The following is a 22,676-nucleotide window of genomic DNA, read 5'->3' as shown; positions in this document are numbered from 1 at the left end:
TCAAAGGTTTGATCCTTGGAGTTTACAGATTCTAATTATCCCCAGTTTGATGGGTTTTATGCTACCCTTACCTCCACAGCCCTGGCAACATATCCGACTTTCAGAGCAGCAATAAACGACCTAATTATTAATTGTTCTCGATTACACCTCAACAATATCAAATTTCCAAAAAATCATTTTTAGTATATGTGACGCTGATTCGAAATATCTATACTTGTATGGGGTTTTTTTCTACGGTATAGCTGTAATGTCAGTGAACTAAACACGATGGTCAATCCCGCGGCCGACCGTTTCGCGGGCCCCGTATCTGCTCTCTGCTCATCAACAATTCCATCAGTGTCAGCTTTTGGGGTCCATGTCGTCAAAAACGATCGTCAAGTTTTGGGGTCCAAAATTTGTCGTTAAAGTTTAATAACTTTTTTAATATTTAACTAAAGTTAAAAAACGAGGGCATTACGAGTAGAGCTGAGCATACTCTACCCAAATATTATAGGGTTTTTGGGCTTTACTCTACGACTTAATTAGCAGGAGAGCTAAATGGACCGCAAACCGTGCAGAAAAGCCCGATCGCGATGTTTTGTGTATATCTAGTTAGGCAGCAGCCACCCGTCTTTTTTTTTTTTTTTTTTTTTTTTTTTTTTTGGTCGTCAAAATTTTAGGGGGAGTTTTTTAGGATTGGGCCGGGGTGGCTACCGCCACCTAGAATCGATTGGTTCAACCTGTAAACATAGCCTCAAAAGTCAAGCAAGTAATCTGAGGAAACGGGATTTTTCTGATGGATTTTTTATTCTTAGGAGTACTAAATGGCATCGCAGGGTGAAATAGTTAGGAATTTTCTCATTTTCAGCTTTTCCGACTAAAATCCTGAAAGTTTTGTTTGAGGTTATGTTCTATTGTTTTGAACCAAACGATACATCAAACCACTATCGAAAACTATCTATTGCGGTGTTCGTTGCGATAGCCCTGTTCATCGATCCTTTCTCATAGGTTTAAAAGGCAGATCAATCGATACATCGCAAAGCACGCCACGCCACTGATGGCCAAAGTGCGGAACCGCGTACACGTCACTGCAGGTTGTCTAGTTTTTTTACATTTTAGGAAATCCTGCTTTTATCTGATTTTCGACTGCTTAATCCTGACTTCATAATTTTTCCAAATCCTGATCAAATCTCGATTTTTTCCGGAGAATGATTGAGCGAATGTAACTTCACAAAATATAGCTCGATAAAAAAATCCGGACGGACGGCCGACTTTTCTAACATCCTGATTTCACGGCCGATTTTTCCTCACTGGAAGAAAAAACACATTGGATCTTGAGTCCAGACTCTTAAAAACATCGACAAGAAAAAATACTCTTGATTCAATCGGATTTTTGCTTAAATCAAGAATCAAGCCTCTTAATTTGAGCGGATTTCCTTTTGATTTAAGCTTAAATCTGATTGAATCAAGAGTCCTTTTTCTTGTCAATGTTCCCAAGAGTCTGGACTCTAGATCCAATGTGTTTTTTTTTCCAGTGCTCAAATCTTAATGAAATCGGGATTACATCCTGATTGACCTCAAATCCTGATAGAATCGGGGAAAATCCTAATGCTTGACACCCTGCACTGATTCGAATGTTCACAACTTCATACGGTGTACTTCCTCACCACGGCAACAACTGACCCATCGCGAATAACCCAGAAAACGGCCAAACCCGGCAACGCCGCTGTCCGTCGCGGACAAGGGCGGTCGAGGGGGTGGGTTGGGGGGAGTGAAAGGGGCGGGGGGAGGCAACCTCATCATCTCCAGGTCCGGGTCCAGTCCAGGTCTCACCTCCGTCCCTGCCGCGTTGCCGGACTTACCCGCCACACCTGGACTTCCCCGCGAAAAGCGGGGATTTCCCGGTGCGACACGGCAACGCTGCTGCGGCTCTCGCTTCGGTTTTTTAATCGCTTTGCCGGCGCGGCTTCGGCCCCGCTCTTTTCGTAGGTGGCGGCCGCGGTGGGCACCCGAGGGTTCAGAGGGGCCCCCACCTCCGCACCCTTGCCAAGTTTACGGCGTGGTGACGCGATGGCCGGTGGGCGACCGCGGCTACATCCATCTTCGACCCGGACGGATCGAGGTGTAGCGGTGCGGAGGCTGATGGGACCCTCCAGTGGTGTCCGTCGATGAAACTTTTACTTTCGGAGATCCGACGTTTCCTGGTTATGGGTAGCATAGAATCCCTTTATACTGAGAGTCAAGACAACACCCCTCATGGAGTCACAAACGGGAATAAAGATTACAGAGATTGAACGTTCTTTGTAATCTTTGATCGTCCCATTATTAAATTCTTTTCTCCGTTCCTTCTCTCATTCCGTTTGTTCCTTGCCAAACCCGTAATTCCCTGGTCCATTCCAGATTATAATCTTTGCAATCGGAGAAAATGTAATCTTTATTCCCGTTTGTGACACTGTGAAGGCCTGAAATACATGTCCGTGAAGTTAGCACCCCCACTTTTAAAATTTAAAATTTTCTCTTTTGCTCATCATTGCTCATCATTTGCTCACCTCGAAAATCGCTTTCATTTTTTTTGCTCAGGCATGTACCCCCCAAAAATCGAACTTGAACTTTCAGAGAGGTCATTGACCCTAGCACCCCCACTTTGTCCGATTGAGCTGAAATTGGTGTCAAACGACGCAGGATCATTTGCTCACCTTTGCTCAGGCCTTAGTTTTCGTTCCTGACCTCCCCCTTCCCCCTCAAAATGAAAGGCGGCATTTTGGGGCACATCAAAGGCAGCACCCCCACTTTGTCCGATTGAGCTGAAATTGGTGTTAAACGACGCAGGATCATTTGCTCACCTTTGCTCAGGCCTTAGTTTTCGTTCCTGACCTCCCCCTTCCCCCTCAAAATGAAAGGCGGCATTTCGGCGCACATCAAAGGCAGCGCCCCGACCATGTTCAACCGCCATTCGTTTTCGGGAGGAGGTAGGATTCGGGCAACGGAAACGAAGGCCTGAGCAAAGGTGAGCAAATGATCCTGCGTCGTTTGACACCAATTTCAGCTCAATCGGACAAAGTGGGGGTGCTGCCTTTGATGTGCCCCAAAATGCCGCCTTTCATTTTGAGGGGGAAGGGGGAGGTCAGGAACGAAAACTAAGGCCTGAGCAAAGGTGAGCAAATGATCCTGCGTCGTTTGACACCAATTTCAGCTCAATCGGACAAAGTGGGGGTGCTAGGGTCAATGACCTCTCTGAAAGTTCAAGTTCGATTTTTGGGGGGTACATGCCTGAGCAAAAAAAATGAAAGCGATTTTCGAGGTGAGCAAATGATGAGCAATGATGAGCAAAAGAGAAAATTTTGAATTTTAAAAGTGGGGGTGCTAACTTCACAGACATCTGAAATACGGGAACCAATCAGAAATGGATTCAGATTGTCTTGACTCTCAGTATAAAGGGACTCAAATGGGTAGCAGCAGGGTGTCTACTAAAACACGCTAGCCGAAAATCAGTACTTTTTCAGTAGTTCCCAAGAAATTCTGTATCTCCTCAACAGAAAAATTCAGTATTTTTTCAATACCCACAAGTGACAAAATTCGAAAAATTTATTGACTTTGAATTTCCCGCTCAAATTACGACAAAAATGAAAAAAAATCCGGAACTTCTTGCGGAATTCCGCACTTTTTCAGTACTACCGGACCGCCCTTAAAAAATCTGTACTTTTTCCCGACTTGTAGACACCCTGGGGTAGCCACAGTCGTCTAACCTTCAGGCTGATTATTGAAATTCATAGACAAAGCTATAGACAAAGAAGACAAACTTAAAATAAAGCGATCTTTTTGGTGGAAGCGGGTGGTTGCAATGGACAGAGTAGGTAAGTAATGGACGAACTAACAGAATCCACAAGAGTGCCTGTAGTTAGTCCATCATTTTCCCTCATAGTCTATAACAACCACCTGCGCCTGTTTCAACTGATAGGATCGCTCCCGACTCCCTTTGTCATCTTTGTCTATCGATTCCAACAATAATCAGCCCCAAGAGCCTCCATCTAATCTGCCGCGCTAAGAAGAACGCCGTATGAGCTTTGGGATGTTGCCATATTTCCTCCGATAAAACTCAAGGTTACCTACCGCATAAATCGTGATTTTTTTAAAATTTTCAGATAATTTTCTTCGCAATTCAATCTAAAATATTCGAAAATGTCATGGAAAAATATGCACAACTTTCCTCAGGAATAAATGTTTCATGAAGGGATAGTTCTAAAGTTCACAGCGTGAAGGGTGCGCTTCTAATAGTTTAAATTTACCGACGCCGCGAATTCGAATCAGCGCGGAAATGAAAGGCGAATCCGGGTTACCATTCATAGCGCCTTCAAAAGCGTGGAAATACTTCAAACACTACACTTTTGACACACCGCGCACGATTCGACGTGCAAATTGCCTATACTGCGCCTGACGGAGTGTACACCTAGTTTCGAGTCGCGTATGGGCCTTCCACCCTGAGACATGCTGATACTGCCGTACTAAGGAAGAACGCCGTATGAACATTCGAGAGTTGCCAAATTTCCTTTGATAAAACACGAATTTCCCTGTAAACTTATGAATATTTTCTTTCCCATTTTTCAGATAATTTTGTTCGCAATTTCACCTAAAGTTCCGGAAAATTCCAAGGAAAAATATTCATAACTTGCCTCAAAAATAAACATTTCATCGAAGGAAATTTGGCAACTCTAGAATGTTCATACGGCGTTTTCCTCAGCACGGCAGTATTGCTGTCAGTACTGAAATGGTGACAAACATGAATACCACTATTACGGCTCCGGTGAGCCCGCTTTTGCCTACCTCCTGAAATGAAGGCGCGCGGAGCTTCAACTATGCGAACTTATCATACGCCTGCATACGCTTTGGTTCCTCGAAACTCCTTTTTAGAAAAAAAACGATATGTTTCGATGGCGGAGAGGCAATCCGGCCACAACATCCCTGACGCCGAAGATCGGAGGTGCCTTGGTGGGGGGGAGGGGGGGGGGGGGGCGCGCCGTGCGGGCTCGATGGGCGGGCCAGGGGGAGGCATGATGGATCGCACCGCCACCAAAGTGAGACTCCCAGCGCGGCGACCAGGAAGCCTCCCTCCACCGAAAGCTATCGCCGAGTCCTGACTTTTACAAACTTTTTCAATGATGAGGAATCGCAAGACTCGAAGCGAAAAGCTTGGTCTCTGCTTAAAAGTTTACTTAGCAATAAGAGTCGTGTTAGGGTTTCTAGTTTTCGAAACTTAAGTTCCCTGATTTCCCTGACTAAAGAGGCCGAAAACCGGGAATTCATTGTCTGAAACAAGAGAATTTAGGCGTTAGACCACCATCAGAAGAAGAAGAAGAAGAAGAGTCGTATCAGGGTTTCTAGACTCGCAGTCGAAAGCTACGCCTCTGCTTAAAAGTTTACTTAGCGCTAAAAGTTTTATCAGGGTTTCTAGTTTTCAAAACTAAAATTCCCTGATTTCCCTGACTAAAGAGGCCGAAAACCGGGAATTAATCGTCTGAAACAGGATAATTTAGGCATTAGACCACCAACAGAAGAAGAAAAAGAGTCGTATCAGGGTTTCTAGTTCTCAAAACTAAAATTCCCTGACTAAACCGGCCGAAAACCGCGAATTAATTGTCTGAAACAAGAGAATTTAGGCATTTGGTTGACGATTTTACAGCCATTACATAGAGACTCCTTGGTTTATAACAACAACAAAAAATCGTATTTTCTATGTCAGGGTGTTTAGCATTTTCAAAACTAAAATTCCCTGACATTTTCCTGATTTCCCTGACATTACCCGGTTCTCCCGGTCGCTGGACACCCTGGTTTCGGACGAAAATTTTCTCATTTTCTCAAAAATTTCCTTACCGATCACCCGATCCACGGATTGCATGGCAGCCCTGCTATTAAAAAAACAATATATGACAACCTCGAAAAAGTTACACTACGCTAAGTTTGGAAATGAGTCCTTTAAAGGCATTACAATGATCTGGCACTGAAAAAATTACAAAACAAGAAAAGTCCTATGACTTTGACAAACTTTACGGCATAAAGTGCGAACCTATCTTCAAATTTACAAAACTCGCCGTGCGTTTTCTTTCGTATTTTGTATTTCGCTTGCGACAAACCACCATTCGAAAAAAAGAGCAAAACAACACTAAACTCTAACTACCACTTTAAACTGAGGTAAAATTAGGATGTTTTGGTTTTTTTCTTCACTGAAAAAAAGTTCTCGGCGTTTTTACCAAGGTCTGTTGGTACCTTTACCATCTCACTCTTTTTACCGATTGTTGGTCATTTTACTAAGACAGATTGGTAAACTTACCTAAAAACCGGTATTTTTACTGTTTTTTCAGGTAAGAATACCACTTTTATTGGTAATCAATTCCCGGTGGCTTTGCCATTTTATTTCGGTAATTCTACCAGTCTATAAAAAATATTGGCGTTTTTACCAAGGTCCAGTAAAATTACCGAGAAAGTTCAATACTTTTACCGAGATCTCTCTGTATAATTACCAATTCCATAAATGGTAATTTTACCAAGAGAGAACTGGGATCAAATAGAACCCTGAAATCTTGGTAATTTTACCCATTTCTTAGTAAATACACCGATATTTTTTTTCAGTGAATTCTTTTTGACGGAGAGATGTTCTGATATCGGTGTGAGAACGAGGTCATCGAAATTTGGCAGCTGGGCCCGGCGGCACAGAACAGATCGAGTCTCTCTCCGCTATACTTGCCGCCTCTACCGACCCCCGCTGCTGCCAAGTATCCATTCGATTCCCGCTTCAAAATGACTGGTTTTTCGGATTTTCGTGCGGTCTGGCAACACCGTGAACTGAGCCGCACCGGCTGGTCGCCATCACGCGGCCTCACCCTCTTCGGCGCACCAGGTTGCCGAAGGGAATCCGAAAAGCGTTAAAAAGACAGAGGCAGGCTGATTGTTGAAATTGATAGACAAAGTTATAGACAAAACAGACAAAAGGGATATGGAGGGATCTTATTGGTGGAAGCAAGCGGTTGCAATGGACAAATGAGGCACGTAGTAACTTAACTGACGGCGACCCACGAGAGACCCTATAGTTAGTCCATCATTTTCTCTCTTTGTCTACAGGAACCAACCTCTTCAACCAAGAGGATCGCTCCATACTCCCTATGTCTCCTTCGTCTAAGGCTACGTCTATCAACATCAATAATCAGCCCACAGCGGGTCAATTGTTGAATCGTTACCGAATGATCGCAATCGATAAATCCCTATCTTAGCATTGCTATTAATCGATCAAGGCCACTGCACTTATGCGCCTTGTCCTTCAAACCCCTATTATGATGAAGACGTATCACTAATATCTGATTTTTTGCAAAACTTTTCACGCACAGAAGTAGAAAAATCACCGACATTTTTAAGAGGTGACGCTGATCAGTTTTTCATTTAAAAAACAAAATATGACACGAAGTCTGCTACATCGCACAGTGGATTGAGTCAATAAGAGAGGTCGGACAAAAATTTAGAACTTTAAACGCTTATAACTCCGTTCATACAAGGCTTTGAGGTTCTAAAAGTGGTTCCATTGGTTCCATCGTGAGATTTTCTCCTACATAATGTGACGAAATAAATATTAAAATTTACAGTTTTAGCCAAAAATTTCATGTCCAACCTCTCTGATTGACTCGATCCTCTGTGCGATGCAAACCGAAAAACGTGGTTTGGTAAGTTCACCGTCGACATTTCGTACAGTTTCCAAGGGAAATGCTTTGGGATACAGTCTCCGAAAGGTGCCTACCCTTAACCAAGAAAATATATATCTTGTATTTATCCTCCCCTAAAATCACTCTGAAAAAGTTCGTAGCTTAAAAGCACCTTTGGATAACGCTGTCATGCTAGGGGAAAACGCCAGATGAACCTACAGGCGTTGCCAAATTTCATCTCATAAAATACGACTTTATTCAGGAAATTGTAAATATTTTCTTCCAATTTTTCAGACTATGTGGTTCGCAATTTAATCTAAAATACCTAACCAGGGTGTCTAGTTTTTTTCATTTTGGGAAATCCTGATTTTTGACTGCTAGGTAGATCCTGATTTCATATTTTTTCAAATCCTCATCAAATCCTGATTTTTTTGCGGAGAAAAATTAAACTTCACGAAAAAAATCCGATCGGACAGCCAACTTTTTTCGAATCCTGATTTTACGACCGATTTTTCTTCAAATCCTGATGAAATCGGGATTCGATCCTGATTGACCTAAAATCCTGATAGGTAAAATCGGGAAATTTTGGAAAATCCTGATGCTAGACATCCTGCTAGCTAAAAATCTCGAGAAAAAATACGCACAACTTTCCTCAAAAAAACTTGTTTTACTGAAAAAAATACGGCAATGCTACAATGCTCATAAGGCGTTCTTCCATGCTGCCGTGCTAAGGAAGAACGCCGTATGAACCTTCAGGCGTTGCGAAATTTCCTTTGATCAAACGCAAATTTCCTGTTGAACTTATGAATATTTACCTCCCAATTTTTTACATAATTTTGTTCGCAATTTCACCTTAAGATTCTGAAAATGTAAAGTAGGAATATTCATAACATTCCTCAAAAATAAACATTTTATCGAAGGAAAAAACACCCTATGAGCCTTTGGTCGTTGCCAGATTGCCTTCAATAAACACCGAATTTACCTGGAAAATTTTTCTACCAATTCTTCAGACAATTTTTTCCGCAATTTAATCGAAAATATCCGAAAATTTCGAGGAAAGATATTCGTGACTTTCCTCAAAAATAAATGTTTTATTCGGGGAAATTTGGCAACTCTCGAATGCTCATACGGCGTTCTTCCTTAGCACGGCAGAACGGAGAAGCGATCTCTAGCGAGATAACGTTCGATAAGACAACGCTGACGAGCCGGGGTAACAATTACCAATATGTTTAATTTTGTGTCGGAGACACCCCCTTCATCTCGGGGCACCGCCCCCCTCCCTCCCCCCGCCCGCCGCGGAGCCGAGACGATACCTTCTCCGCTAATTACATTTCCCTCATCTTTCATCCTTCTCCGGCGAGAAAAACTGGTGCCAGGTCGCCCGCCCCTCCCGACTGCATCTTCTCCTGTTCGGACTCCGCCGGGCCGGGTTGGGGATGATGCGTGCCTTTCCATCCCCTTTTCTCACGAGATCAAGTTTAATAAGACGTTTCCCCGGGCGGGTCCATCGGGGTTCCGAGACAGTGGCGTGGCGTGCATTGCGATAAATGGAGTGTTGTGCCATTTAAACCTGTGGTAAAGAATCGATTATTACGGTGTTCGCTGCGGACACTCTCGTTATCGATCCTTTCCCTAGGTTTAAATGGCACAACACTCCATTTATCGCAATGCACGCCACGCCACTGGTTCCAAGGGCAAGTTTCTGCCGCCCTTCCTACGTAACCAGAGTGTCTACTAAAACAGGCCGGCCAAAAATCAGTACTTTTTCAGAGCATTCCCAAAAAGTTCAGTACCTTCTGATCAGAAAAATTCAGAACTTGTTCAGTACCTCCATATGACGAAATTCGAAAAATTTTCCTTTTTCGCTCAAATTGCGACAAAAATGCCAAAAAAATGAAACAAAATTCCGGACTTCTTGCGAAATTTCCGCACTTTTTCAGTATTTCCGACCCACCCTTAAAAAATCAGTACTATTTCCGGACTTTTAGACACCTTCGTAACGTAGGCTCGGCAACCATGTCCTCCGTTGCCACAGGAGTGCAGAAAGCTCTTAGCTGTCCCAATTTATAATTTGCCTTCCCCAAAATTTACGGAAAGTCTTCCTTGATTTTTACAAATTTTTACAGCCTCCCACGATTTTCACAGCTTTCCTCAATTCTCATGATCGCGTGATCGAGAACACTCTGCATCCCTGCGCTGCCTTGCAAGGAAAAACGCCGTATGAGCCTTCAGGCGTTGCCGACTTTTCTTAGATAAAATACAAATTGACAGGGTAATCTGTGAACACTTTTCCTTGAATTTTTCACAGTATTTTATTCGCGACCAGACCTAAATTATCTGAAAATTCCGATGGAAAATATGTATAACTCTCGTCAAAAATATAGGATGCAATAGGAGGAAATTTGGCAACTCTCAAATCTTCATACGGCGTTTTTCCTTGGCACGGCAGTACGAGGCCGTTCATAAAAGGCGAAAAAAAAAATAAAACCCCTCCCTCCCCTGTAACGCAGGTTACAGCTAGAGATGGGACATCGAGATCGGGAGACAGTGGCGATTCCTGAAGGTTGACAACACTTCTTTTTCTCCATTTAAACGCATGTAAAACAATCGATTCCAAGCGAGGCAGAATCGATATATTCAATGGCTTCATATGGAGTATTAACAGTGTTGCCAACATGCTGGAATCACCTCTGTCGGGAAATAGGTTTTCGAGTCATCGCGACAGAGGCCGATCTGCAGGGACCCTGTACTTCGTGTTGCACGCGGCAAAAACCTCGAAAAGAATCTTCGACGAAAATATGTCGGCATGTCCTCTTTTCGCGACCGAAGCCACCCTGTCTGCCGGTGCCAACATTCCGCCGCGCTGCTGCCAGTTCACGCGGCAAAACAGCCGTCATCGTAACGGAGGATATCTTAAAATTCGCCGAGTTGACAACACAGGTTCTGTGCTAAATTGGCGCCCGAAACTCGCGGGAATCAGAGCATCCTCGACGCCCGCGCAATGTGCCCTGCGTTGCCAAATTGTAACCTTAAATTGACGAGTAAACGGTAAAAATACAAGGCGTTAAAAGTGCCAGCGGTTGTGTTGATAAAATTCTCGGATTCCCAGGTGAAAGAGCGTGACTCAAATTCGTCGTTTTCTTCACAAAAGAACGTAACTCCATTTCATTGTTGCCAAATTTCCCCTCGAAAATGGAGATGTTGCATGTGTGATGGATTTGCGATTTGACCATTGATTCTTATGTAAAAGTTCGCGAGAAACACGATGGTGCCACTGGTTTTCTCTGAAATCATCTCCCAAGCTCAAAAAAAGCTCTCAAGTTGAGGCCAAAATGGAGGGCATATCCCACGCTATCCTGAGAGTCACCCCTACATCAAGACAAACTCTCCATGCAAAGATAGGAAGCAAACACATTGACAGGGCTGAGGGCTGCCACTTTATTTAGGGGACTCCAAAACTGATATCACGGCAACACTGCTAATGTATTTGCTCCCTATCTTTGGATGCAGAGTTTGTCTTGATGTAGAGGTGGACTCTCAGGATAGCGTGGGATATCTCCTCTATTTGGCTTCAAGTTGAGAGCTTTTTTTGAGCTTGGGAGATGATTTCAGAGAAAACCAGTGGCACCATCGTGTTTTTCCCGAACTTTTACTAAAGAATCAACAGTCAAATCGCAAATTCCTCACACATGCAACATCTCCATTACACATTAACCATAGGAGAATCTTGAGCATTTCTAACTGAAAATTGCGCTGATTTTTCCTCATATTCCATGCAAAAATCAGGGGAAGTTTGGATAAAATTGCACCGGTACATTTTTGTAAAAGAAATTGATTGTTTGACCCAATTTGGCAACCTTGAAATGGAGTTACGTTCCTTCGTACGGGGGACTACGAATTCGGCCGTCCACAGCAAAAACGCCGTAACTTCGATCAACACCAGTGGCGTGGCGTGAAGGATCGATTATCGATATATCGCCATTTGAAGCTATGGTAACGAATCGATTACTAAGGTGTTCGCTGCGAACGCCCTGATAATCGATCTTTTTCCATACGTTTAAATGGCAAATCAATCGATATATCGCAAAGCACGCCACGCCACTGATCAACACTTTTCATTCTTCTTCTGCGCGTGCTATTCTTAAGAATCTTAAAACATCAGTACTATTTCTGGACTAGTAGACACCCTGGCAAGCCTGTTAGATCCGCCTTTGAGGGGAAAATGCCGTGAAATTATGCCTGGCAAGGGTGGCGCTGGAGTCAGTCGGGCCGGATAACAAGTCCGATGTAGAGTCCCTTTATAATGAGAGTCAAGACAACACCCTCATGGAGTCACAAACGGGAATAAAGATTACACAAACTGAACGTTTTTCGTAATCTTTGATCGGCTCATTCTTAAATTCCTTTCTCCGTTCCTTCTCTCATTCCGTTTGTTCCTTGGCGAACCCGAAATTCCTCGGTCCATTCCAGATTATAATCTTTGCAATCGGTGAAAATGTAATCTTTATTCCCGTTTGTGACACTGTGAAGGCCTAAAATCCGGTCAACCAATCAGAAATGGATTCGCATTGTCTTGACTCTCAGTATAAAGGGACTCTAGTCCGATGTATCTGCTCAAGGCTCAAAATACGACTCTTCGGCGATGATTAGACGACGGGCTTGCAACGTTGCTTGGCCTCTGCCAAAATGTTGCGCAACATTCCCAGCCCGCGTACGTACACCACTGGCGAAGTGTGAATGATCGACCAAAGATATTTCCCATTGAAGCTATGGTAAAGAATCGATTATTAGGGAGTCCGTTGCCCACATCTTGTAAATCGATCCCTCTCCACAGGTTTAAATGGTGGGCGAATCGATGTATCGCAAAGCACGCCACGACACTGTACGACATGGTTCCCAGGCTTGCCTCTATGGTGAAACCATTCAGAGTCAACAAAATCAGATGCGTAAGAAAGGGAGCGAGCTGTGGGTGGGTTACTCGAACCAGTCTGCAGTATTAGCGAAGAGAGCAGTAAGTGCAAAAGTGAAGTTTTGAGACAACGGGCTCGGAAGCTTCTGACCGGTAAACAGAGGCGGATCCAGCAATTTGGCAACACCGAATTGTCTCCATTTAAACCTATACTAAATAATCGATTCTTGTCGGAGCACCAAGCCCCTCCAAGAATCGATACATTTTCATAGGTTTAAATGGAGAAAAGACAATGTTGCCGATTTTCTGGATCCGCCAATGCCGGTAAATTTTATTGAAAGAAGCCTCCGTTCATCGTCAAATTGCCACTAATCGTCCGAAAGACTCCTAGAAATCGTCTGGATGATTAAAAACCGACTGATCTTATTTCAATTACATGAAAAGTGTACTTTTCATTTTCATGCTAGGTTATTGTTAGGCAAGACAGCCTAATAACCTCGTCAAAACCTAATACTGCCGTGCTAAGGAAGAACTCCGTACGAACAATCGAGAGTTGCCACATTTCCTTCGATAAAATTTTTATTTTGGGGGAAAGTTATGAATATTCCTCCTTGAAATTTTCAGGAACTTCAGGTAAAATTGCGAAAAAATTTATTTGAAAATTTGGAGGGACAGTTAATTAAAAATAAATATTACAGAAAACTAAAAATATTCTCCCTTGAAAGTTTCAGAAGTTGTAGGTCAAATTACAAACAAAGTAATCTGAGGAATGGAGAATTTGCACGCAAAATTTTTATTGCCTCGTCTGAAAGTGCTAAAGACCTGATTTTGCAGTATTTTTTATACTTTTTTTTGGCTATGGGAAATAGTATAAAAATAGATTTAAAAGGGAGAAAATGCGCCGCCTAGTGACGTCATCTGGCGGCATTTCCCATATAAACGCATGTATTTTAGCAGAATAGATAATTTTGTCATTTCTCCTCCAATAATTGTTCAATTTATAAATCAAGGGTATCCTCGTGTTCAACTCACTTGGTAGCGTCCATTCAAATACGGAATTCATCAAATTCAGACACCTGCAAATTCTCCATTGGTAGACAAATATTCAAACATTTTCCTGGAAATTAGTGATGTGCCAGGAGAAATTCGGCAACGCCTGAAGGCTCATGTGGCGTTTTTCCTCAGCACGGCAGACTATACTTTCAATTAGGAGAATAGGAAAGAAAAGAATAATTCTCTCATGCGGTCTCTGGCGACTGAATTATCCCTGTTGTTTCCGAGATGACACGAGCATCCTGAAATACTGCCCTTGGAAACCGATAATCGATAAATCCCCATTTAAAGCCGTAGTAAAGAATCGGTTATTTGGGTGTACTCCGTTCATCGATCCTTTTCCATAGGTTTAAATGGCAGATCAATCGATAGATCGCGAAGCTCGCCACGACACTGGATCAAATAATACGACACTGCGCCGCTGAGCCGGGCATTCATCAGAGGTACTCAGCCTTGTACATCCCCCCTCCCCCCCTTCCTGGTTATGAGCTACACACAATGAAACTTTTCGGGAAGGGGTACGGACACAGAATATGCATGCGCTAATTGGAGCCGCCGTCAATAAGACGACAGAATAATGTCCTTTATTAGTAAGGGACCGTCCATAATATACGAAACGCTGAAAATCAGAATTTCAAACTCATCTTCCTGAAGAGGCAGATTTTTTGTTAAATTCCGCGGGGTGTGTTCTTAAACGCAACGAAGTTCTGAAAAATTGCCAAACGTTAGGTGAAGTGGTAACGCAATGAAAAGAAAAAAAAAAAAATCTACCTTAGATCTGATAATAGATTCAAGTTGCACAATCATGGCGGCACTGGAATTCTCCTGGTTCTTTTTCGCAAAGTGCAATCCAATTGTGCCTAACTCATTTCTGTAATAAAAATTTTTGAGCTGGTACGTGAAAGCAAATGAAATTAGAACGAGGGCCTAGTCAACCATTAAATCTAACCCAGAAAGATAAATTAAAAAGAACAAAACAAATGTAACCTATTTTGATACAAATTTGTTTATGGTATTTAACATTGTAATATAGTTTTAAAAATTTAAATTAAAAATGTAAAACTGGCTCATCCACACGAGTTAAACTCACGGATGAGTAAAGTTGATTGTAACTATTTTTGTACATTTTAAACTGAAGAAAATAAATAAATTGAAAAATTGAATTGAGATTTCCATCCGATTTCATGGGCCCATCAAAGCCCCACTGACCCCCCCCCCCCCTCCTCCCCCTTAAGAACTGAGTAACGCAAATAAGGTACAAGAAAAAAAAAAATAATAATAATAATAATACGAGATTAGCCCTCTAATTGAAGTTGTGACTGATCATAATGGGAATTTTCTGACCTCGCTCCCAACCGCCCCTGTGGCCTAATGGATAAGGCATCGGTCTCCTAAACCGGGGATTGTGGGTTCGAGTCCCACCAGGGGTAACCTAATTTTTAATCCCGCCACTCAATATGAACGATGTTCAGATGAAATCTAGAGCACATTGTGTTCATACGAATGATAACAAACCTGATTGAAATTTGCTAAAATCGCGCGCTTTCGCAACTTCAGTAAAGGTGTGCACAATAAACGCGCTACCGAATTTCGCCGTGTATTTTTCGGCATTCTTAATTCTTATACGTAGCGCAGATCTAAAAACCTCCCGATAAAGATACTCGCAGTCTCAAACGGGATAACTTTAGCGCGATTTCATAAAATCTTGAGTTACAATAGCCCACTAACAAAAAGTTCTCCCCAAGTCGCGAGTTAAAGAAATTCACGAGGACGGTGGAATTTCGAAAAAATAACACAGAAATGTGAGTACATACTGAATTGACACGGATGGAGAGAGAAAACCTTGCTCATTTGCGACTTTGCAAAATTTCATATCTCATTCACAAAGGGGGATACAAGGATCACGATTTTTTCTTTTCCAAAAGTGTAAGGGGTACCAACGATTATTTTTCCCTCCGAATCCAGGGGAGGGAATCATACAATTTACACCCCCACGAGAATTAAAATAGGATTCGGATGAGAAACGTTTAATGTATGAGCCTGTAAGTAAGAAGGATATTTCAATAAACTGGTTTGCAGGTAAAGTGGCCGAGTTTCTTCTTTTTGAAGCTCATTATCCTTTACATTGGACTAAATTTAAGAATGAAAAGTTGCTGAGAGCTTTCAAGGCAAATGGGCTGTAGGAAATCTGAGGTCATAGCTTAAAGTTACTTTAAAATTTAATTCTACCTCCTCTTGGAATTCATAGAAAAATCAAAAGCAATCAAATCCAACATACTGTAAACCATACCACCGAGTCTAAAATTTATTCAAAATGAGAAGAATATTGCCTACTTCACCAACCTTGTGTAGGTAGGAGCAATGATATCGCATTTAATCAAGAAAAAAAATTTATGCTGTGGCTGTTTTGTATGCCACAGCCACACCCTACTTCGAGCACAACAACAGTATTCAAAATGGGCCATTTTAAACTGGCAAGTCAATGCTCACGATTCACACGAAAAACTGCATCATTCCTTGAATTACAATTTAGTATATTTACAGCACCCACAATCTCAGTGGCACTAAGGGACAACAGCAGGCATTAAATGAAGTGAACCCTGATCAAGGAAACTTGGATAACTGATCCTTTGTAAGAAATGACTATCAAAACAATTGAGTTCATGTAGCAAAGTAAGCAAGATTAAATAATGTAGGAATGCTACGCCTGACCCAGTAAAAGGTAAATGACACAGTTGCCTTTTTAAACAAGTGCTGGACTTGGAACACAGTAGCTTAAAAAAAAGAATAGTCTGGGAAAGCCTGAGGGTATGATGAGGCGGAGTTAAACATCTTTGGTTCTGGCGCAGAATTCTCATGAGTGGTATTTGAAAATGAATGCTATTTAAACAAACTTAAATTGATTAAGGAAGTAGTTTCTTTGAGAGCTTGTATTTAGGGGATGTTCATGAAGGAATAGCTGAAATTATTCAGACTACACATGTGATACTGGATCGTATCTTATTGTGCTAGCTCCTCGAAACAAAATGGTCAGGAAAAGAGAGTTGGTTCTCAAGAACAGGAGATTCTTTTTATCAACAGAATGCAAGGAACGCAATGAATTGGCCTCTCACCATTGCAGCTGAGGTTAGGGCTGCACATGACTGTAAAAAAGTGAAGCTTGTTGATTCAATTACAATCCTCCACAGTCCAAAGAAAAATACCCTTTAATAATCTCGGCACCATGCATTAGTCTTCAGGATCAAAACATACAGAATGGATCATACTTAATGTTTATGTGCTTGGGGGCAGTAAGAATGTTAAGTTAAGAGGTTTCCTTGACCAGCTATTTCACCTCTGTGCTAATCTTATCACATTGAGAGGAATAGAGCTTTCTTTGAATTTACTATGTGTTGGAGAAACCATAACGTCTAGTTCAGTAGATTGAGATCCGGCAGAGTTTACTCACATTCTACACAATAAGAGACTGACAAATCTCAACATAATCACAATACCCACAAGGTAGAGAGAAATGATTTTACGATTAGCTTATTTGCAGCTGTAAGTAAGTTGTCCTATTGTAATATGAAGGGCAGCAGAGGCAGTTTACAGACATGCTTGCAGTTGGTGAACAAATACAGGCCTTGGAATCGTTGCATCAGACTACAAGGTGAGTAAATCTAAGTGCATGTGCATAATTATGTTGTTATTGAACTGCAGTCCTAACGCATTCAAATATAAAATCCATGAAACTGATTTAAAAATGAATATTTTGGCAGACGAGAATATTGCAGAGGACTTGATCATAGTTGAGGCGAGTGATTCACGAAGGAGAAATGAGACCAGAAATGAGGCAGGATGAAACCTGTCTTCAGGAAGAAAATATGGTTAGGCAAAGGGTGTAACATCTGATCATAAGTATCTTTTACCTTATCCGCAGGAATGGTCTTAATCATTGTGCTCATATTTGGAGTGTATTTCTGAAACGCAGATCAAAAGAGGGCCAGAAGCAGGCTTGTGAAATCCAAAGGGAAAAGAAGCATCCAGCCGAAGGCAGAGAAAGTAGTATGTTTCACAGACCCCAGGTCATGAACAACACTTGAAAACACTACAATAATAAACAACACACATCGCCTTTACGCCATGTCGACGCAAAGCCCCACGATAAGCACGCACTTTCATTCACCACGCTCGAATTTGGCACAAAAAATTTCATAATTTGCAAAACATGTCGATAATAACAACACTCATTACAGAGATGGAAAACACAAAATTTGCCCGATTCACGAACGCGGCACGCGTGCTTCCTCTGCAAGCGAAAATTGCACTGAATTGTGGGAGCAAGATGTTGCAACAGCAGCGCCGAAGGACTGGTGGCGGATTTCGTAAGCTACGGTAAGCGCTACTGCGCATGCGCCATTTTTGTGAATGTACATTAGTTCGTTCAATCACCGTTAGACAGTAGCACCAGCTTACGGCGCGGCGCTGAATTTACCTTTACCTTTAGTTCATAACTTCATATGCTTTGCCTCAAAACTTAGGTAATTCTCCATAATTTTATTTCTTCACACCATGGAAAATTGAAACTATAGATCGCCATGATCCTACAAAAAATTTAAATCAGCAATTATACTGATTATGACGGAAATTATCAACGCCGTCAACAACCTTTCCCCTCCGGCCTGCTCTGAAAAATGTACTGGATTGCATAAGTTCCAGGAGCACGGAGATACGCAACTCGTCCGTCGCCTTATCAGCTCTTTGAGCTTTTGCTTTTCCATCCTCTAACCTCAAAATTTTGGAGTCACATCGTCTAAAGTGAAGTGCCGTGACAATTTTAGTTTCCGAGATTAATATTAATTTTTCACCATGCAACCGGTCGCGCACATAGTGAAAGTTTCCATCCCAAATTACCTGGTTGATTTGCCAATACCGTCAACTCTTGGAGGCTGGTTCTATCTAGGGAGTGAGTATCAATTCAGCATTGAGGTCACACTTCTTGCTTCTCTACTTCATTGTTATTGATCAGAATTCATCCTTTTCCACCGAATATCGCAGTGTGTTGCGAAATTTTGTATGGATTTGAAACTCCTAACCATGAATATCATCCGCATTTCAGATTTTCAAGTCTTGGGCTTTGTAGTTTTCCATGGTTGCGTCATTATAATGTGCCCGCCATGTACTTAGCGTTACAGATTCCATCATTTACCTAGAATGGGTGGTATTGGATTCATCAGTCTTCGCAAGCACAGTCATGCCTCTTGTGACCCAACAGGCGTGAAATTCCAAACCTGCTGAAAATTTCTCTGTTTCTATGACAAGTGCTCGAAACAGAAACTTACTAAAATATATCTTTGCAGAAATAATACATACTTATTCTCCCTCCTGTTTCTACATATTTATCGCTGAATGTTTCCGAACTAGCAACAATTCTTAGATCCTCCCATCCATTGCCATATCTTATCCTGGTTTACTTACTGCTTAAAAAGTTATGTAACCTAGCACATGTTGAAAAGCTGTGTTTGACTAATTGTAAGATGGAAGTAACTATCCCTGTATTTTTTTACCACTCTTACTTTCACGCTCAATACTAATCTGCCTATATTTTTCTTTCAGTTAAGGACTGGGGTAAATTGATACCTTTCTTCGCCTTTGTCGGAGGTAGCTCCTATGCCGCTTACAAACTTCTGAAGCCAAACTCTGTAAGTCTTGATTTTTTGAGTACCTCTTTTTCAGGACTCTATGTAGTTGAGATAAGTCTTCTTACTCGCTGATTTTCATAAAACAATTTCTGAGTTAGAGCTCGCACCAGAATTAATACTCGATCAGAGACAGCAGTTTTGTTGTTTGCATTTATATTTCAATCCGTCATGTCGAAAATTGAGAGTCCTTGCCAATTGGACCGCGTTAAACAGGAAGGAACAAAGCCACAGTAGCTACTGCCAAATTTAATTGGAAATTTTAATTTTTTACATGAAAATGGTTGTGCAAATTTTAGTGAATTTTCTGCATTGTACGAAGTGAATTCCTTAAAATTGTCTAAGGAAACCTTACAAACGTTCCCTTGTAAAAAAGTAAATTGCTGAGTTAATTTTGGCAATTGCTGATGTGGCTTGGTTCCTTTCTGCTAAACGTGGTCCAATTAAGTTCACGAACTTTTAGACTGCAACAGATCATCTTGAATCTTCCAGTTATTTTTCATACTAAATTGACTTCACATAATCTTCTCCTGAACTCATTCTGCGTGGACTCTGCCTCTAATCTAATGAGTTTTAATTCATGGCAACTTTTTTGAGCTTACTTCTCTGCATGAAAATTTTAAACCACACAGTTCGATCCGTTTTCCTGAGTATGAATTCAGAAGCTTAACTTCAAAAGACATCATAAAATCTACAAGGAACATATCAATAAAAGATTGTTCTTCTTAGGTATGATGTTTTTTAAGACCTAGGCTCCAAATTAAATCTTTCTATGTGCTTTTTTGGAGAAATTGGTACTAGCGTTTAAAAGTCAGTTGTGCTTACTTAGGAGGTCATCATGAAGCCTGGGCAGATTTCCATCGTAAAATATGTGTCATTATAATTAAAACGCCACTATTGAGATGTATATTTTTAGTCTTGCAATCCGTTGAGGGCAAACAAAAAGGCATGACCTGGCAATTTGCAGTTCTCTGCGAACATAGGGCAAATCTTTGGCAGTAAAGCAAGTTTCAAAAGGGTTTTTTTAACGGGAATTTTCTTTTGTGAGGTAGATCTGAAATTTTGCTGCAAGGCAAGAGTGCCATATAAAGTAGAAGAATCTGCACTTTGAAAAGTTGCATTTCTGTTTTATTCCCTCTTTATTCCATCGTTCTGTGTCATTTACAATGAACATTCCAATTGAGGGGCTTGGAAGACAAGGCGCATGAGTGCAATTTTTGCTACTTTCAGAAATACATGTTTAAATTTTCGAAATTACATGGATCCTTATGGCTAAAAGAAAGTTCAAACTGACTTTTTGATGCCTTAAAAATTTAAATTTGGGAGCGAAATTTTCTCAGATTATTCATTAAGCCTAGTTTCACTCGAAATCATTAATATCTCAATTTTTACAAAAAAACTTTACTTTATGTGTTTTGTCCTCCAAGCCCCTTAATTGAGGTTTAAAAATAGGAATTTGATACATTTTCCAGCCCTCTTGAAGGTAATACCTGGAACCTTTGTTCACAGTGTTTGTAAAAATTATTCACCAATGGTGTTAGGGTATTTTAAACTCGAATGCATTACCCTCAAAAGAAGGTTTTATTCTGCATGCCGTTTGACTAAAAATATTTGCGGGACTCTCTGAGTTAAGATAGAAAATAAGATGTTTCTTTGTTGTTGTTTTAAGTCAAGGAGTCTCCTAACAATGGCTGTAAAATCATCAATCTAATGCCTAAATTATTTTGTTTCAGACAATTAATCCCAGTATAAAGAAAGACTCATCAAAAGTAGTTGACTGTCTTAACATAGAAGACCTTGGAGAACAAACTGCATTTTGCCGATGTTGGCGTAGTAAGAAATTCCCCCTATGCGATGGTGCTCACGGACCTCACAACAAAGAAACTGGTGATAACGTAGGCCCTCTAGTGCTGTCAAAGAAAAGCAAGTAGGGTTAAAAATTAAGGGTTTAAGTTGTCTATAGTTTTCTTTTTCTCAATTGATTTTTTTTTTGTAATAGTCCCATATTCATTACTCCCAATATCACTGAGCGCCCTCACGTAAATCTGTTATATTGCTCATTAAATGACACACAGTTTGTGATTAGTTTCATGTTGAGATGTTCTACTACATGTAATGTTGAGATCGTCCCATAAAAAAATAATTTACTTGCTTGTCCTTTTCTTAATATTGTAATTAGTTAGATTGGTAAATCGAGTGTAACTTCTTCGGAGTTAGGTCAGTAATCCCTAGAATCCCCTGATTTTTCCCCTTTGAACTACAAAAGAATTTTAAAAAAACTGAATCGGTCTCAAAATTTCTGTGATAATCTCTTGTTTTACCTAGTGCAGATTAGATGCACCTCATACTATTAACGGTTTAAAACAAGTCAATGCTCTACAGTTTTCTGAAGTACCTACTTTATTACTTTCCCTCTTTAGTCTCGTTTGTTTTTATTGTTACAAAGAACATCTCAATTTTTATCTGCCCCAGTGAAAAGAGCATTTAGTAGTCTTTTATCGGTGAATGTAAAGTTCAACTATCATACTGCTGATAAGGCCTGAACTTCAGCAAGAAACGAGAGGCTGTTATCTTATCAACTGTATACCCAGTCCCACTAATGCGCCAATTACCTGTTCAAACAACTATATATTGGGTAGTCCTGTCAGCGTGTCAAGACTCTCCACACCAATCTGCTATTTTAATTTGAAGTAAAAATTGTAAATTATCGTTTTTTTTAGGGTTTTACAATTACACCTCTCCATCTGTCCATCCCAGCGGGGACTTTCTCCTTCTACACCCCAAAAAAGATGTAGTACCTGTGTTAATTACTAAATACTGAACATCAATTCCTGTAGTTTGTAGTTTAGTTTTAACTTTTACCTTTATGTATGCATTTGCTTTTTTTCTACCCGCAGAATGACAGGAGTCATTATATGTAACTGGGTTATTACTGATCACATGTTCTTTGTACCCCTCATCAAGCATTTTTTATAAAATCTATCTCCCCCTCCCTATGAGCTGAAAAGTACATAATGGTCTAAATAAATTTTTATTACTTGTTAAATTAGTGTAAGCTTTCTTTCTTCTTTTCTTTGCGGGTCTTCATCTTCTGAAGCTGCTACATTTGACAGTGAAAAGCTTTGGCTAATGTCCGAAAACATGCGAATGGTAAAACTATATACTTTTTGGTCCCGTAATGAAAACGATCGATCGTTTTGGTAAAATTGCAGTTTGATTGCCTGAAATTTTAATTCTATATTCATTTTTTTGTTGCACTGTACTATTATTACAGATTTATCTGTTATTTGACCCTATGGAAAAGAATCGATGAACAGGGTGTTCTTACACACATTAATAATCTATTATTTACCATAGTTTCAAATGAGGAAA

The 22,676-nt window shown here is 40.9% G+C and overlaps 2 protein-coding genes and 1 non-coding gene across 3 annotated transcripts in view; 2 read left to right on the top strand and 1 right to left on the bottom strand.

Moving 5' to 3' along the window:
• UBL3 (ubiquitin like 3) overlaps window positions 1–17,947 on the bottom strand; it is a 200,464-nt gene extending 182,517 nt beyond the window's left edge. Inside the window, exon 1 of the mRNA XM_072304020.1 lies at window positions 17,535–17,947. Within this exon, the coding sequence (XP_072160121.1) occupies window positions 17,535–17,570 (36 nt within the window). The 5' untranslated portion in view covers window positions 17,571–17,947. The remainder of the gene's footprint in view (window positions 1–17,534) is intronic.
• On the top strand, window positions 14,984–15,056 carry TRNAR-CCU (transfer RNA arginine (anticodon CCU)). The gene has a single exon. It is a non-coding gene; the product is annotated as a tRNA-Arg (tRNA).
• Window positions 17,948–18,329: 382 nt separating the features above from the next.
• On the top strand, window positions 18,330–22,350 carry Cisd2 (CDGSH iron sulfur domain 2). Its single transcript, XM_019061748.2, has 3 exons — window positions 18,330–18,571; window positions 19,222–19,307; window positions 21,038–22,350. The coding sequence occupies exons 1-3, from the start codon at window positions 18,475–18,477 to the stop codon at window positions 21,233–21,235; spliced, it is 381 nt and encodes a 126-aa protein (XP_018917293.1). The 5' UTR covers window positions 18,330–18,474; the 3' UTR covers window positions 21,236–22,350.
• The last annotated feature ends 326 nt before the right edge of the window (window positions 22,351–22,676 follow it).

This window comes from Bemisia tabaci, chromosome 9 (assembly GCF_918797505.1).
Source record: "Bemisia tabaci chromosome 9, PGI_BMITA_v3".
NCBI classification, from domain to species: Eukaryota; Metazoa; Arthropoda; class Insecta; order Hemiptera; family Aleyrodidae; genus Bemisia; species Bemisia tabaci.
Note: the sequence above shows the minus strand (reverse complement) of the source record. Positions and strands in the feature narration are given on the sequence as shown.